General features: G+C 67.2%; 1 protein-coding gene across 1 annotated transcript; it reads right to left on the bottom strand.

Annotated features, from left to right (window-relative positions):
* Positions 1-13601: 13601 nt before the first annotated feature.
* Positions 13602-14915, bottom strand: LOC141963797 (uncharacterized). Its single transcript, XM_074913454.1, has 2 exons — positions 14336-14915; positions 13602-13989 (listed from the first exon to the last, which is right to left on the bottom strand). The coding sequence occupies exons 1-2, from the start codon at positions 14854-14856 to the stop codon at positions 13602-13604; spliced, it is 909 nt and encodes a 302-aa protein (XP_074769555.1). The 5' UTR covers positions 14857-14915.
* Between the last annotated feature and the right edge of the window lie 1195 nt (positions 14916-16110).

The raw sequence follows: 16110 nt of genomic DNA, 5'->3' as shown, positions 1-16110 counted from the left end.
AACTACCAAGAGCCGAGTACTTGCTCACGAGCCAAAGAAAACATCCCCAAAGGGGCAGGGACGCTGGAGGCGACCACAGCCCAGGTGACAGGGAGATCCCCTGCCCAGGAGGGCTTTCTCTCGCCTCTTTGCCGGACCGCTGCCGCTACTCCTCCCGCTCGCTCTTGCCTCGCAGGTCCTTCTGCACGCGGTGGATGTCTCTCCCTTCTTCTCCACGACCAACTGCTGCAAGAGCAGGAGAATGCCATCAGGTCCGAGAGCGACGACGGTCCTGGGTGAGAGCTGGCCACAGCACCACCTGAACACCGGCCGCCCTCACACACCCCTATACCCCCGCCCCCCCGAAAAAAACTCACAGATCGGCTTTTCTTACCCAATCGGTGCTCCGGTGCTGCCACACGTGGAGTCGCGGCCGGCGCTGGAGCTGGGCTCAGAGTCGGGCACTCTGGGCAAACGGAGCTGGGCATGCAAAGCGGCGGCCACAGAGGCTGCGCCCCTGCTTACAGGGGGCTCGAGCCGCTGCCGGGACTGCAAAGTGCCCGGGACTGCAGGGCACGGGCCAGGCCCTGACTTACAGGGCAGCCCCAGTCCCAAAGGCCCACGAGGCCCCTCCTCTCCGCTACAGGGGCACCCTGACCCGCACCCCGCTAACAGGGCCGCCACCCCACACAAGGCGCCAGCCAAGCACTATCGAGAGTGCTGGGCGCTGTCTGCCCTGAAGGCAGGTGAATCGGCAGCAGCGGCCCTTTCCCAAGAGGTTCTGGGGGCTGGGGAAGCAGAACTTCCCGAGGGGGGTTCCTCATCGCTGGGGAGAAGCTGCCGCGTCACTGCGGAGCAGCCGGTTGCAAGGGGCTGGCGGCTGAGGCCCACCACTGCTGCCTGTCACCCTAAATCTCCCCCTGCCCTGCCGTACCCCTGTCCCCTCTCCCTCTATGCTTTAAGCCCCCAGGCCGCCGGGCACCACCAGGTGAGAAAATGGGGTCTGAGGCGGCTCAGGCCGGGGCAGGAGGGAGGAAGGAGGGCCGGGGGCCACAGCACGCTGAGGGAAGGTCCCTCAGGCGGCCGGCTTCCCCGTCGTCCAGGCAGAGGAGCTGGCGCCCGACCGCGCCTTCCTTCCAGGCACCAGCTCCCGGAGAAGACAGAAGGAAGAGGCATCCGTGGCCTGCGGAAGAAACTACGAGGCGAGGGCAAGCGAGAGGAGGAGCGGCACGCTGAAACCGGGGAAAGAGAAAGGGGCTGCGGGCAAAGGGCCCTCCCTGTCACCACGGCTGCTGTGGGACAAGAGCGTCCTGGGCAACTCTGGGAGGGTCTCGAGGACTCTGGGGCAGGTACTTGGCTCAGGGCCGTTCCCTGCGTTTCTAGAGGCTACCGCGGTTCTCGGTGAAGGGGACACAACTGCCGAGCCTTTGCCCTCGAAGGCCGGGGGCCGCAGACGCCCGCTCGCTACCCGCTCCTCCTGCCGAGGGCGGCGGACGGGCACAACCCTGCTTACAGGGCCGTCGGGTCAGAGGGCTCCACGGCTCGTGGCACTCGCCCCGAGTACGGGGCCGGCACGCTGGCAGGTCGCCAGCAGGACAGGCAGCCACCCAGGCCCAGAGAGCGGGCGGGTCGCGCGTCGGCCGTGCTACGACCGCGCGGCTTGGCTCCGTCCTTGGAAAGGAGGGGCCAGCCAGGACTCGCCCTCCGCTCGCGGGCTCAGCGGGGACCGACCCCCTGTTGCTGCACAGAGCCCCTCTTTCCCTCCCGGGAAGTTTAAGCTAAGTACGCTGCAGCGATTTCAACAGGGGCCTAAACAAGAAGCTCCTTCACTCGCTCACTCGCACCGACGCGGACACAGGCAGGCACACGGACACGGACGGGGGGAAAGAAAACTTCCCAGAAGAGAGAGCGAGCTCTGTGCAGCCAATGTCTGGGGAGCCGTCCCCTCCCGCGAGCAAGAGAGCAGAGCCTCGGACCTGCCCCCCCGGACGCACGGAGCCCAGAGGGACTCAACGTGCCACGGGGCTTCGCGGGGGATCAAGGGACAAGTGCCGCGACGCGCCCCGACTCCAGGGGGTCACGCTGGCCAGGCCGCCAGCAGGCAGAAAGCCGCCAGGGCCGGGGAAACAGCCCTCCCCTGCCTACAGGGCGGGCTTGGGGGCCAGAGAGCCCCATTTGCCCCTCGGTGCGGGGACGGTGCCGCTCTCTCCTTACAGGGTCGCCCCTCTCTCCGGGCAGCCAAACCGTCGGGGCAAGGGGGCAAAAGGCCAGAGACCCGAGCCCTGCTTACAGGGAGGTCACCCGGCGCAGCGCCGGCCAGGACACCAAAGGTGCCGGCAACGGTGCCGTGGGGAGGCCCCTTTGCCCGGAGCTCCCGCCTCTCCCCCCAGCCCTCTCTTCAGCCCGCCGCTCCTCCTCTCCCTCGCTCTGGCCTCGCAGCTCCTTCACGATGCCTTGTCTTGCTTCTCGAGGAGCTGGTGCTCGGAAGGAAGGCGCAGCCAGGCGCCAGCTCCCCCACCCGGAGGACAGAGCAGAGGCCCCGGCCCCGCTGCCAGGCCCCCCCCCGCGCCCAAGTTACAGGCCGGCCGGCCTGGCTGCGGCTCACCACCACGGCGTGCTTCAGGAGCTCCGCTTCCCGCCCCGGCCGCAGAGACGGCGCCGCTCACCCCCCTCGAAGGGTTGCCACCTGCCCGGCAGCCTGACCACGGGGTGACGTGGCAAAAGGCCAGCAAAAACCCAAAGACCCGAGCCCTGCTTACAGGGGGGTCACCCGGCACAAAGCCGGTCAGGGCACCAAAGGTCCTGGCGACACGCTGGTGCTACCACAGCCCCGGTGACAGGGAGGTCCCTTTGCCCAGAGCGCCCTTCTCCTGCCTCCTCTTGCTGCCCAGACTTCCTCCGCTCTTGGCCTGCAGCGGTACAGGACGGAGACCTCCACGCTGCTCCGCCGCCTGCTGCAAGGGCAGGAGGATGCCGTCAGGTCCGAGAGCGATGCTGGTCCCCGGCGAGAGCTGGCCACAGCACCACCCGAACCCCGGCCGCCCTCCCACCACCCACCCCGCGAAAAAACCTCGCAGATCGGCTTTCCTCACCCAGTCGGTGCTCCAGTGCTTCGTGCAGGGACCGTGACGGGCTCTCATCTGCAATGGGCTCCTGGCAGCATCCGGCGGCTGCTGGCAGCGTCTGTCAGGGCCTGGACCCTCCTCAGCCCCTGAGGTGATGGCGGTCCCTCCTCATGCAGCTCCAGTCCCCCCCACGCGCCCTGACGCAGCTCTGCTGCCCCTCCTAGGTGACGGCACTGGCCCCCCACCCTGCAGCAGCTTTGATCCCCCGCCAAGGTGGCTCCAATCCCTCGGCCCCGAGTCGATCCGGTTCTTGCTGAGGCAGCGCCGACTTGCGCTCCCCTTTTCCTCAGGCGGCCGCTCCGCCCCTCACAGCGGCGCTTTGCCCAGAGCGCGCTTCTCTTTCTTCCGCTTGCTGCCCAGACTTCCTTCGCTGCTCCTCCTGCTAACCCTTGCCTTGCACGGCCTTCCGCATGCGGTGGATGTCTCTCCCTTCTCCACCACCAAGTGCTGCAAGAGCAGGAGGGTGCCGTCAGGCCTGAGAGGGACGACGGTCCCCGGCGAGAGCCTGACACGGCACCACCCGAACCCTGGCCGCCCTCCCACACCACTATTCCTCTATACCCCCCCCCCCCCCCCCCCCCCCCCCCAAAAAAAAACCTCACAGATCGGCTTTTCTTACCCAATCGGTGCTCCGGTGCTGCCACACGTGGAGTCGCGGCCGGCGCTGGAGCTGGGCTCGGAGTTGGGCACTCTGGGCAAACGGAGCTGGGCATGCAAAACGGCGGCCACAGAGGCTGCGCCCCTGCTTACAGGGGGCTCGAGCCGCTGCCGGGACTGCAGGGCACGGGCCAGGCCCCGACTTACAGGGCAGCCCCGGTCCCAAAGGCCCACGAGGCCCCTCCTCTCCGCTACAGGGGCACCCTGACCCGCACCCCGCTAACAGGGCCGCCACCCCACACAAGGCGCCAGCCAAGCACTATCGAGAGTGCTGGGCGCTGTCTGCCCTGAAGGCAGGTGAATCGGCAGCAGCGGCCCTTTCCCAAGAGGTTCTGGGGGCTGGGGAAGCAGAACTTCCCGAGGGGGGTTCCTCATCGCTTGGGAGAAGCTGCCGCGTCACTGCGGAGCAGCCGGTTGCAAGGGGCTGGTGGCTGAGACCCACCCGTGCTGCCTGTCCCCCTAAATCTCCCCCTGCCCTGCCGTACCCCTGTCCCCTCTCCCTCTATGCTTTAAGCCCCCAGGCCGCCGGGCACCACCAGGTGAGAAAATGGGGTCTGAGGCGGCTCAGGCCGGGGCAGGGGGCAGGAGGGAGGGCCGGGGGCCAGAGCACGCTGAGGGAAGGTCCCTCAGGCGGCCGGCTTCCCCGTCGTCCAGGCAGAGGAGCTGGCGCCCGACCGCGCCGTCCTTCCAGGCACCAGCTCCCGGAGAAGAAAGAAGGAAGAGGCATCCGTGGCCTGCGGAAGAAACTACGAGGCGAGGGCAAGCGAGAGGAGGAGCGGCACGCTGAAACCGGGGAAAGAGAAAGGGGCTGCGGGCAAAGGGCCCTCCCTGTCCCACGGCTGCTGTGGGACAAGAGCATCCTGGGCAACTCTGTGAGGGTCTCGAGGACTCTGGGGCAGGTACTTGGCTCAGGGCCGTTCCCTGCGTTTCTAGAGGCTACCGCGGTTCTCGGTGAAGGGGACACAACTGCCGAGCCTTTGCCCTCGAAGGCCGGGGGCCGCAGACGCCCGCTCGCTACCCGCTCCTCCTGCCGAGGGCGGGGGACGGGCACAACCCTGCTTACAGGGCCGTCGGGTCAGAGGGCTCCACGGCTCGTGGCACTCGCCCCGAGTACGGGGCCGGCACGCTGGCAGGTCGCCAGCAGGACAGGCAGCCACCCAGGCCCAGAGAGCGGGCGGGTCGCGCGTCGGCCGTGCTACGACCGCGCGGCTTGGCTCCGTCCTTGGAAAGGAGGGGCCAGCCGGGACTCGCCCTCCGCTCGCGGGCTCAGCGGGGACCGACCCCCTGTTGCTGCACAGAGCCCCTCTTTCCCTCCCGGGAAGTTTAAGCTAAGTACGCTGCAGCGATTTCAACAGGGGCCTAAACAAGAAGCTCCTTCACTCGCTCACTCGCACCGACGCGGACACAGGCAGGCACACGGACACGGACGGGGGCAAAGAAAACTTCCCAGAAGAGAGAGCGAGCTCTGTGCAGCCAATGTCTGGGGAGCCGTCCCCTCCCGCGAGCAAGAGAGCAGAGCCTCGGACCTGCCCCCCCGGACGCACGGAGCCCAGAGGGACTCAACGTGCCACGGGGCTTCGCGGGGGATCAAGGGACAAGTGCCGCGACGCGCCCCGACTCCAGGGGGTCACGCTGGCCAGGCCGCCAGCAGGCAGAAAGCCGCCAGGGCCGGGGAAACAGCCCTCCCCTGCCTACAGGGCGGGCTTGGGGGCCAGAGAGCCCCATTTGCCCCTCGGTGCGGGGACGGTGCCGCTCTCTCCTTACAGGGTCGCCCCTCTCTCCGGGCAGCCAAACCGTCGGGGCAAGGGGGCAAAAGGCCAGAGACCCGAGCCCTGCTTACAGGGAGGTCACCCGGCGCAGCGCCGGCCAGGACACCAAAGGTGCCGGCAACGGTGCCGTGGGGAGGCCCCTTTGCCCGGAGCTCCCGCCTCTCCCCCCAGCCCTCTCTTCAGCCCGCCGCTCCTCCTCTCCCTCGCTCTGGCCTCGCAGCTCCTTCACGATGCCTTGTCTTGCTTCTCGAGGAGCTGGTGCTCGGAAGGAAGGCGCAGCCAGGCGCCAGCTCCCCCACCCGGAGGACAGAGCAGAGGCCCCGGCCCTGCTGACAGGCCCCCCCCCGCGCCCAAGTTACAGGCCGGCCGGCCTGGCTGTGGCTCACCACCACGGCGTGCTTCAGGAGCTCCGCTTCCCGCCCCGGCCGCAGAGACGGTGCCGCTCACCCCCCTTAGAGGGTTGCCACCTGCCCGGCAGCCTGACCACGGGGTGACGTGGCAAAAGGCCGGCAAAAACCCAAAGACCCGAGCCCTGCTTACAGGGGGGTCACCCGGCACAAAGCCGGCCAGGGCACCAAAGGTCCTGGCGACACGCTGGTGCGACCACAGCCCCGGTGACAGGGAGGTCCCTTTGCCCAGAGCGCCCTTCTCCTTCCTCCTCTTGCTGCCCAGACTTCCTCCGCGCCTCGTCCTGCTCCCTCTTGGCCTGCAGCGGTACAGGACGGAGACCTCCACGCCGCTCCGCCGCCTGCTGCAAGGGCAGGAGGATGCCGTCAGGTCCGAGAGCGATGCTGGTCCCCGGCGAGAGCTGGCCACAGCACCACCCGAACCCCGGCCGCCCTCCCACCACCACCACCATCCCCCCTCCCTGCGAAAAAAACTCACAGATTGGCTTCTTACCCAGTCCGTGCTCCAGCACTTCCTGCAGGGATGTCTACGACGGGCGCTTTTCTCCTCCGGGCTCATGGCCGCGTTCAGCGAGGCTTGGACCCTCCACCGCCCCTGAGGCGATGGCCGTCCCTCCTCAGGCAGCTCCAGTCCCCTCTCACCGGTCCTGAGGAGGCTCCGCTCCCCCACCCCCCGCCGTTGACGACACTCCCCCCCCCAGGTGATGACACCACCCCACTTCCCCCCACCAGGCGACGACACTGCTCCCCCCCCCCACACAGACACAGAGGCAACGACACTGCCCCCCCCCCCCCGCCGCTGAGGCGACGACACTGCTCCCCCCCCCTCCACCGCCGAGGCGACGACACTGCTCCCCCCCCCTCCCCCGCCGAGGCGACGACACGGCTCCCCCCCCCTCCCCCGCCGAGGCGACGACACTGCTCCCCCCTCCCTCCCCCGCCGAGGCGACGACACTGCTCCCCCCCCCCCTCCCACGCCGAGGCGACGACACTGCTCCCCCCCCCCTCCCCCGCCGAGGCGACGACACTGCTCCCCCCCCCCTCCCCCGCCGAGGCGACGACACTGCTCCCCCCCCCCTCCCCCGCCGAGGCGACGACACCGACCCCCTCCCCAAGGCGGCTCCCGTCCCGTCCCCCCCCTGTTCCCAAGTCGATCCGGTACTTCCCCAGGCAGGTTCGACTCCTGCTCGCCCCTTCCCCGGGCAGGTCCCCCTCAGGCGACCGCTCCGCCCCTCACAGCGGCGCTTTGTTCAGAGCGCCCTTCTCTTTCCTCTTGCTGCCCAGACTTCCTCCGCTGCTCCTCCCGCTCGCTCTTGCCTCGCAGGTCCTTCCACACGCAGTGGACATCTCTCCCTTCTTCGCCACCAGCTGCTGCAAGGGCAGTAGTGTGCCGTCAGGTCTGAGAAGGACGCCTGTCCCCAGCGAGATGTGCCCACAGCACCACCCGAACCCCGGCCGCCCTCCAACCCCCCCTTCCCCCCCGAAAAAAAACTCACAGATCGGCTTTTCTCACCAGAGTCGATGCTCCAGCACTTCCTGCAGGGACGACTGCGCCGGGCACTCGTCTGCTCCAGGCACCTTGCCGCGCCTGGCGGGTCCAGGACTCTCCTGAGCCCCTCAGACAACGGCGCTCGCCCCCCCACAGACGACTCGGGTCCACCCCCGCCCGCCCCGAGCCGAGCCGAGCCGATGAGGTCCCCGCCGAGGCGGCGAGGATCGCCGAGCAGCCTTTTCCGGGGGCGCCGCTCCCGCTCCTCTCAGGCGGCCGCGCGGCGCCTCACTGCTGCGCGCGCCGTTCCCGCCCTTCGCCTCAGGCGGCCGCGCGGCGCTGCGCGCGCCGTTCCCGCTCTTCGCCTCAGGCGAAAGCTCCGCCCCTCACGTCGGCGCGCGGCGTTCCCGCCCGCCGAAAGCGTCGGGGGCGTGCCGAAAGCGTCGGGGGCGTGCCGAAAGCGTCGGGGGCGTGCCGAAAGCGTCGGGGGCGTGCCGAAAGCGTCGGGGGCGTGCCGAAAGCGTCGGGGGCGTGCCGAAAGCGTCGGGGGCGTGCCGAAAGCGTCGGGGGCGTGCCGAAAGCGTCGGGGGCGTGCCGAAAGCGTCGGGGGCGTGCCGAAAGCGTCGGGGGCGTGCCGAAAGCGTCGGGGGCGTGCCGAAAGCGTCGGGGGCGTGCCGAAAGCGTCGGGGGCGTGCCGAAAGCGTCGGGGGCGTGCCGAAAGCGTCGGGGGCGTGCCGAAAGCGTCGGGGGCGTGCCGAAAGCGTCGGGGGCGTGCCGAAAGCGTCGGGGGCGTGCCGAAAGCGTCGGGGGCGTGCCGAAAGCGTCGGGGGCGTGCCGAAAGCGTCGGGGGCGTGCCGAAAGCGTCGGGGGCGTGCCGAAAGCGTCGGGGGCGTGCCGAAAGCGTCGGGGGCGTGCCGAAAGCGTCGGGGGCGTGCCGAAAGCGTCGGGGGCGTGCCGAAAGCGTCGGGGGCGTGCCGAAAGCGTCGGGGGCGTGCCGAAAGCGTCGGGGGCGTGCCGAAAGCGTCGGGGGCGTGCCGAAAGCGTCGGGGGCGTGCCGAAAGCGTCGGGGGCGTGCCGAAAGCGTCGGGGGCGTGCCGAAAGCGTCGGGGGCGTGCCGAAAGCGTCGGGGGCGTGCCGAAAGCGTCGGGGGCGTGCCGAAAGCGTCGGGGGCGTGCCGAAAGCGTCGGGGGCGTGCCGAAAGCGTCGGGGGCGTGCCGAAAGCGTCGGGGGCGTGCCGAAAGCGTCGGGGGCGTGCCGAAAGCGTCGGGGGCGTGCCGAAAGCGTCGGGGGCGTGCCGAAAGCGTCGGGGGCGTGCCGAAAGCGTCGGGGGCGTGCCGAAAGCGTCGGGGGCGTGCCGAAAGCGTCGGGGGCGTGCCGAAAGCGTCGGGGGCGTGCCGAAAGCGTCGGGGGCGTGCCGAAAGCGTCGGGGGCGTGCCGAAAGCGTCGGGGGCGTGCCGAAAGCGTCGGGGGCGTGCCGAAAGCGTCGGGGGCGTGCCGAAAGCGTCGGGGGCGTGCCGAAAGCGTCGGGGGCGTGCCGAAAGCGTCGGGGGCGTGCCGAAAGCGTCGGGGGCGTGCCGAAAGCGTCGGGGGCGTGCCGAAAGCGTCGGGGGCGTGCCGAAAGCGTCGGGGGCGTGCCGAAAGCGTCGGGGGCGTGCCGAAAGCGTCGGGGGCGTGCCGAAAGCGTCGGGGGCGTGCCGAAAGCGTCGGGGGCGTGCCGAAAGCGTCGGGGGCGTGCCGAAAGCGTCGGGGGCGTGCCGAAAGCGTCGGGGGCGTGCCGAAAGCGTCGGGGGCGTGCCGACAGCGTCGGGGGCGTGCCGACAGCGTCGGGGGCGTGCCGAAAGCGCCGGGGGCGTGCCGAAAGCGTCGGGGGCGTGCCGAAAGCGCCGGGGGCGTGCCGAAAGCGCCGGGGGCGTGCCGAAAGCGCCGGGGGCGTGCCGAAAGCGCCGGGGGCGTGCCGAAAGCGCCGGGGGCGTGCCGAAAGCGCCGGGGGCGTGCCGAAAGCGCCGGGGGCGTGCCGAAAGCGCCGGGGGCGTGCCGAAAGCGCCGGGGGCGTGCCGAAAGCGCCGGGGGCGTGCCGAAAGCGCCGGGGGCGTGCCGAAAGCGCCGGGGGCGTGCCGAAAGCGCCGGGGGCGTGCCGAAAGCGCCGGGGGCGTGCCGAAAGCCGAGATACAGGAGCAGGGGCGGCCTGAGCTCGGTCACAGCGTAGAGGCGGGATTACCAGGAGGGAGGGAAATGGGCAGGCAGGCACATGGAGCGGCAGACAGGCTCGCAGAGGATAACAATGCCTGGGAACTGGCCAGAGAAAGCTGTGGGTAAAAAAAGACCCCAAAGCCGATCTGAAACAAGAACTGAACAAGGAAAATAACAGCGCTAGGTTACAGGAGAGAAAGGGAGGATGAAACAAAGGGAGGAGAGAGAGCAGGACCAAGCATCTGGAAGAAAGAAAAAGGGAGAGCTAGAAGAAGACACAAGAGGGAGTGGGAGCAGGAACGAACGAGAGCAGAAGTACAGGGAAGAAAAAACCAACAAAAATCATAGCAGCATGGGATAGAGAGGGGGCCAGGGGACAGCCCAAAACGTCCAAGAGGGGCAACAGGGCCCGAGGGTCCGCGACTCACCGCAGCTGTCGCTCTCAGCGCTGCCAGGAAAAATTTGCCAATTCAGACCCTTCTTTCTCCTTCTCTCCTCCCTTCCTTTTCTGGAGCTGCAGTCGCTCAGCTGCCCTCCACCTCAAAGAACACGCAGGTGTCTCTTGGCTCTTACAAAACGCAGCTTCCTGCACGTGTGGCCTCGCTCGCACGCTGCGCGGCCGTACTGCGCTCTGGGTGACGCGCACGGACCCTGATCGCACGCTGGCGGTCCGGCCCGCTGCGGACTGTACAGAGGGCTCCTGCCTCGCCCAGAGAGGCAGGCTCTCTCTTCCTGCAGTGGAAGGCAGCTGCTGCCCACATGCCCTTGATTTTCTTCTTTCCCTTTCTCAGGCCTCTCCAGCTTCAGCTGTGACAGCTCCTGTCCACAGCCAGAAAACGTCCCAGGGGCCTGTCCCTTCTCACCTCTCTGCTGCGAGGAGCACAAGGGCAGGCAGAGAACCCCACACAGTTCTGAAGTGGGTCCAGTCGACAGCATCCCCAGGGAAGGAACAGGCAAGCGCGGCCCCGGTGAGGCCTCTGGGAGAAGGTGAAGCGACTGCCGTTATTACCGTAGATCGCCCCTGGCCGGAGCCCCCCTTCCACAGGGGCTCCTGTGGAGGCGCCAAGGGCCGGCTTGCCGCCATCCCCGCGGGGCTCGGGGGTGACCTGGGGCTACGGGACGGGCTTCAGGGTGAGGTGCGAGACCTGGGGCCAGGACACGGTGCGGGCGAGGCCAGTGCCAGCTCAAGGGGAGCTCTGGCAAGCTGGGGAGGCACCCAGCACCAACCCCCGGGGGACACCCATCTTCTTCCCCTCTGCCTTTGTCCCAGCTCTCGGGTAACTCCCTGGGGCTCCCCCGGCCCGGGTCACCTCCAGGAGAGCCGAGGCCTGACACAGCAGGCGGTGTGAAGCTTCCTGCCCCACCGCTGCCGTGTGGCCAGCGGGCAGGAGGGGCCCCCACACCTGCCAAAGGGGCGGGCCGGCCTCACCGGCGGCCTCGGCCCTCGCTCACCACCAGGAATCACGCCCAGCAAGCCTCACGCTGCGGCAGCAGGCAGGCGGCTCTGGCGGTGCCGCACACCTGTGCAGGGCCGGCGCTGCAGTCCTGCCCTTCGCGCACCGAGCGCCCGCCGGCAGCGTGACGTGGGGCGGCGACAGCGTTTCCTTACCAGGAGGGGGCACCGAGCGTGGCCGCACCCCCCCACGGGCATCGGAGCATCGCACTGACGTTGCTGGCGGGCGGCAGCGTGGGGCACGGGGCCACCTCTGTGTCGCCCACCGACAGCACCGTGTGGCGTTTGCCAGGCAGCGGCGGTGAGCGCAGGCGAGCGCCACCCCCCGCGCGAGCAGCGGCCGAGCGGCACGTCACTGCGCACACGCTCTCGAGGAACGGGCACGACGCTTGGTGGGGAGCGGCTGGAAGCCCCCGGGAATCCACGTGAAAGCGGCAACAAAACTATCCCTCGTGCTGCGCCACAGGGGCCGCGGCGGTAGCGAGGACTGCGCCGCGCTACGGGCGCCCACGAGCGGTGCAGCTGCCTGGCAGCCGAGTCTGCAGAACCTACAGCTCCTGGCACGCGCTGGCCAACGCGGCACGGCCGCCTGCACGCCAAGCGCTGTAAGACCCCGCATCCCAGCGTGACCCAGGGAACCAACGCGGCTGGCCAGAAACCCCACACGCCAGGACCACAGCTCCCGCTGGGTTGCGAGAGGCAGTTTTCTCTGCTTTCTGACCCTGCAGCAGCACCGTTGCTCACCCCTCCGAACCCCCACCAATGCACCCAGAAGCCTCACCACCGGCTCGGGGCAGCCCCTGCCACCACCTCCAACACTGCCACCCTGCAGGCACCGCCATCCTCCCCAGGAGCTGCCAGCTGATGGCACGGCTCCACTCACCTTCTCCCTCGGTGCAGCCGGGGCCCAGCAATGCTCAGCGACTGCTCTGCTCCTCCCTTGGTTGACACCGACCCCTCCGACGGCTGCCTTGCTCTTAACAGCAGCACCCGCCCCTCCACCCGGAGCAAGCCCTTTACAGGGAGGGGCCGCTGCCATCAGCCTCACTGCCCACACCTGGGGCCCCTCCAGCCCCAGCCCACAGCTGGAGGCCATCACCCACCCCCACAGAGCATCATCACCCCTCCCAGCCCCTCACCTGGGGCAAAGGAAGCACAAAAGTCAGCCGGCAGCCAGCAAGTGTTTATTCAGTCACACACAGAACAAGTCCCAGAAGGGAGTGAGTCTGCTCCGGGGCTCAGGGCCCCTAATGCTGCCCCTGCCACACCTTGGCGCTTGTTCCCGGAGCCACGCTCCTCAGTCCAGCCGGGAACAGTCAGTCGGTTCCTGGAGCAACAAGCTGCTGGGCAGAGCTGGAAACTGCCAAACATGAGGAGCAAGATGCAGGACACAAGAAGACAGAAGAAAGGTGGCAGCTAGCTGACTAGTACAGGGGTAGAGAGAAAACAAGAGATGAGCAATGGGGCGGTGAGAGGATGGGGACAGGGAACCCAACGTGGATATGCAGAAAAAAAAGCAGCAGGGAGAGAAGAAAACAGGCAGCAGAAAGAAGAAGGAGGAGCAGGACAGAAACCAACAAAGAAGGACGAGGAGCAGCATAGAGATGCAGAAAAAAAAAAAGCTGGGATGGGTGGCACAACAGACATGGAGGGGAAAAAAAAAAGGGGGGGGAGCAGGGAGCTAGACCAAGCAAGATGGAAGAAAGACAAAAAAGCTCCAGAGAACAGGGCACAGAGGGAGGAAAAAGCAACAGCGATGGGGAGTCAGGACAGCAAACCATGGGAAGGAACACAAAACAAATCACATCGCTACATGTGACAGGGCAGAGAAGGAAGAATTAGGAAACAGGGACAGAGACACAGAAAAAAAGAGACCTGGAGCCAAAAACTAATCCTGATGCATACAGAAAGAAGGGGGGTGGGGGTGGGGGGGTGTATTCTAAAACAGGGGAAACAGAGACAGAGAGATGGAGAAAAGACAAAAGCAACAGACTACAAGGCATCGAGAGAGGAATTACTGAATAGTAACAGAGCGCCAGCCAGAAACAGGCCACAAAGCAGCAAAGATCACAGGGGGTACGGGGCACAGAGGAAGGAATTCACAGACCTGGCACAAGGAGCCAGACAGAGAGAGAGCGAGGCAAAAATTAAATGGTGAAAAGAGACAGACCGCAGGGCAGAGGGAGGAATTGATAAACAGGGACAGGGCACCCGACAGAGCATGATGGAGAACAGGGAAAAAAAAAATAGCAGCAAGCTACAGGGAAGAGGGAGGAATTAAAGAACAGTGACTGGAAGACAGACAGCGACACACGGAGAGAGAGAAGACAAAAGAGCGATGGGCAACAAGATGGAGCGGGAGGAAACGAAAAACAGCAGAAGGGAGTCAGCCAGAGAGAAAGACACCAAGGAAAAAGGCCAGACAGGCGATGAGGGACGGAGGTAGGAATGAAAAACGGGGGACAGGGAGCAGGAAAGAGAGAGATGGAGATCGCAGGGAATAGCAGCGGGTGCAGGAAGAAGAAAGGGGCATCAATAGGAACAGGGAGCTGGACAGAGAGGGATGGAGAAAGGCAACAAGAGCGGCAGGGTACAGGGCAGAGAAAGGGAAGACCTACAAGATGGGGACAGGGAGATGCTCCAAGCAAGACGGAAGATACAGGTGAGCAAAAAAAGTTGAGCAGCACCAGAAAGAGAGGAGTCTAGGAGAAAGACAGGGAGGGACCAGGACACACAAGAGGGATGAGAGGGGCCCAAGAGCTCGGGACTTACTGCAGTTCTCCGTGCTGCCAGGAGAATTTGACAGGTCAGACTCTTCCTTCTGTTTGCCTTCTCCCTTCCTCTTCTACAGCTCCAGGTGCCTGGCTGTCCTCCACTTATGAGAAGATGTAGGTGTCTCACAGCTCTTACGAGATGAGGCCTGCTAGACACAGAACCTCATTCAATCACACACTACGTGCAGGAGTAAGACAGAGGAAAGAGAGAGAAACTGAGAAGTGAGGAGCAGAACAGAAGGATCGAGAGAGAAATGGACTGAGGAGTGATGCAAAAGGTACAGAACAAGCAGTCAGAAGTGCAGACAGAAAAAGAAAAGGAAGCAGCAAGACAAGAGAGAGAAAGTGAGAGAGGAAGGGGGAGCAAGGCAGAAGAATAGAAAGAAAACGTATAGAGAAGAAAAAAAAAAATCACAGCATGGGAAAGAGAGGGGCAGGAAGGGACTGGGACATACAAGGGGAGTGACAGGGCCCCGAGGGCCCGGGACTCACCGCGGCTCTCGCTCCCGGCACTGCCGGGAGAACTGGACAGGTCTGATGCTTCTTTCTCCTTCCTTCCTCCTGCCCCTCCTCTTCTTCTGAAACTCCACTCGCCCGGCTGACCTCCCCCTAAAAGAATACGCGGGTGTCTCTCGGCTCTTACAAGACGTGGCTTCCGACACACGCAGCCTCGCTCGCTCGCTCCGCGGCCGTTCCGCGCCTGGGGTGACGCGCGCAGACCCCGGGCGCACGCTGGCGGTCCGGCCCGCTGCGGACTGTGCAGAGGGCTCCTCGCTCACCCGGAGAGGCAGGCGCTCTCCTCCTGCAGGGCGAGGCGGCTGCTGCCCACATGCCCTTGACGTTCTCCTTCCTTCCCTTTCTCCGGCCCCTCCAGCTCCAGCCGCGGCGGCTCCCGCCCCGCTGCCCACGGCCGGGAAGGCTCGGCTCCGCCCGTCCCTTCCGTGGGACGTGAGAAGCGCCAGGCCGGGCAGAGACACCCCACGCCAGCCCGAGCTGGGCGCAGCCGGCGGCATCCCCGGGGCAGGAACGGACACGCGCGGCCCCAGCGCGGCCTCGGGAGGGGGCACGGAGGCGGCAGGGACCCTTATTGCCGCGGACCGGCCCGGCCGCAGCCCCAACACTCACCTCCGCCGCGCATGCGCACTCCCGGGAGACGCCGCGGCCGCGCATGCGCGCCCCCGGGCCGGGGGGCACACCGCGTCTCGGGGAGCCGCGGGCAGCCCGCGGGAAACCGCCACAAAACCGCCCCTCGGGCCGCGCCGCGGGGCCGCGCCGGTACCGAGGGCTGTGCCGTGCCGCGCGCGCCCGCCAGCGCCGCAGCTGCGGGGAACCGAGAGCGCAGAAACTGCAGCTCCCGGCGTGCCCCGGGGAGCCAACATGGCCGACCGGAAGCCCCCTGCACGTGACTACGGCTCCCGCCGCGCCGCCCGCGCACCCGGAAGCCCGGCCGAGCGCAGCCCCGCGCGGCTCCGGGCAGCGCCGCCGCCGCCCGGCCCCGACGCGGAGCGGCCTCCGCCCCCGGTCCCGCCGCACCTTTCCCCGCAGCCGCCCGGCCGCGCGGCCCCGCTCCTGCCTCGGCTCGCACCGGCTCCTCCTCCAGCACCGGCCCCGGACAGGGAGGGGGCGCTGCCTGCAGCCTCCCTGCCCGCCCCTGCGGCTCCTCCGGCCCGGCCCACGCTCCCCCCCCCCCCCGGTAACTATAGCGACCAGCACCGTTAATAAACGCCGGAGATGCCCGTCGCTCCTCCGAGCTCGCGCTCTATGGGCCGCCGGTCCTCCGGTCGCGGGGCCGCCGCCGCGCACGCGCACTCCGGGGGCCGCCCGGCGCAGCCGCACGCCGCAGGTCGCCTCTCCCCGCCGGGGGAACCTTCCCCGGCCAGCGGGAGCAGCCGCTGGGCGAGACCGCTCCGGTGCGCGGGCCGACGGGACCAACGCTGCCAAATCTTATAACCCCCCGGAGAGGGAGGAGCTCCGGCACGGCCGCAGCGCAGGGCAGCGCAGTCTCGCCTTGTGACCCAGAACTCAGCGGGGTGACCGAAGTGTCGGTCAGAGCAGCCTCAGGGCTCTTCGGACGGGTGGAAGGGGGAGGAAAGCCTGTGACAACGCGACACGGGAGCGCAGAGTTGTTTTAAGGACGAAACAGCGTAACTTCGGTCCCTGGGAGACCAGTACAGTAACTATTAAAAGCACACGTATTGTTAGATATTTTTCCTAAACTCACATTTATCCAATTTAGTTTTTCAAATCCTGGTGATAGCAGAAATAGT

Source organism: Athene noctua, chromosome 9, assembly GCF_965140245.1.
Source record: "Athene noctua chromosome 9, bAthNoc1.hap1.1, whole genome shotgun sequence".
NCBI lineage: Eukaryota > Metazoa > Chordata > Aves > Strigiformes > Strigidae > Athene > Athene noctua.
The sequence above is the reverse complement of the archived record's forward strand: the minus strand, read 5'-3'. Positions and strand labels throughout refer to the sequence as shown.

Bases quoted from the DNA above. Each gene is read 5' to 3' on its own strand.
- LOC141963797 (XM_074913454.1), bottom strand. From the start codon at position 14,856: ATGCCGCCGGCTGCGCCCAGCTCGGGCTGGCGTGGGGTGTCTCTGCCC. The intron at 13,990-14,335 runs GTGAGTCCCGGG...TGTGTCTAGCAG, and splicing joins TGCCGGGAGCGAGAGCCGCG to GCCTCATCTCGTAAGAGCTG.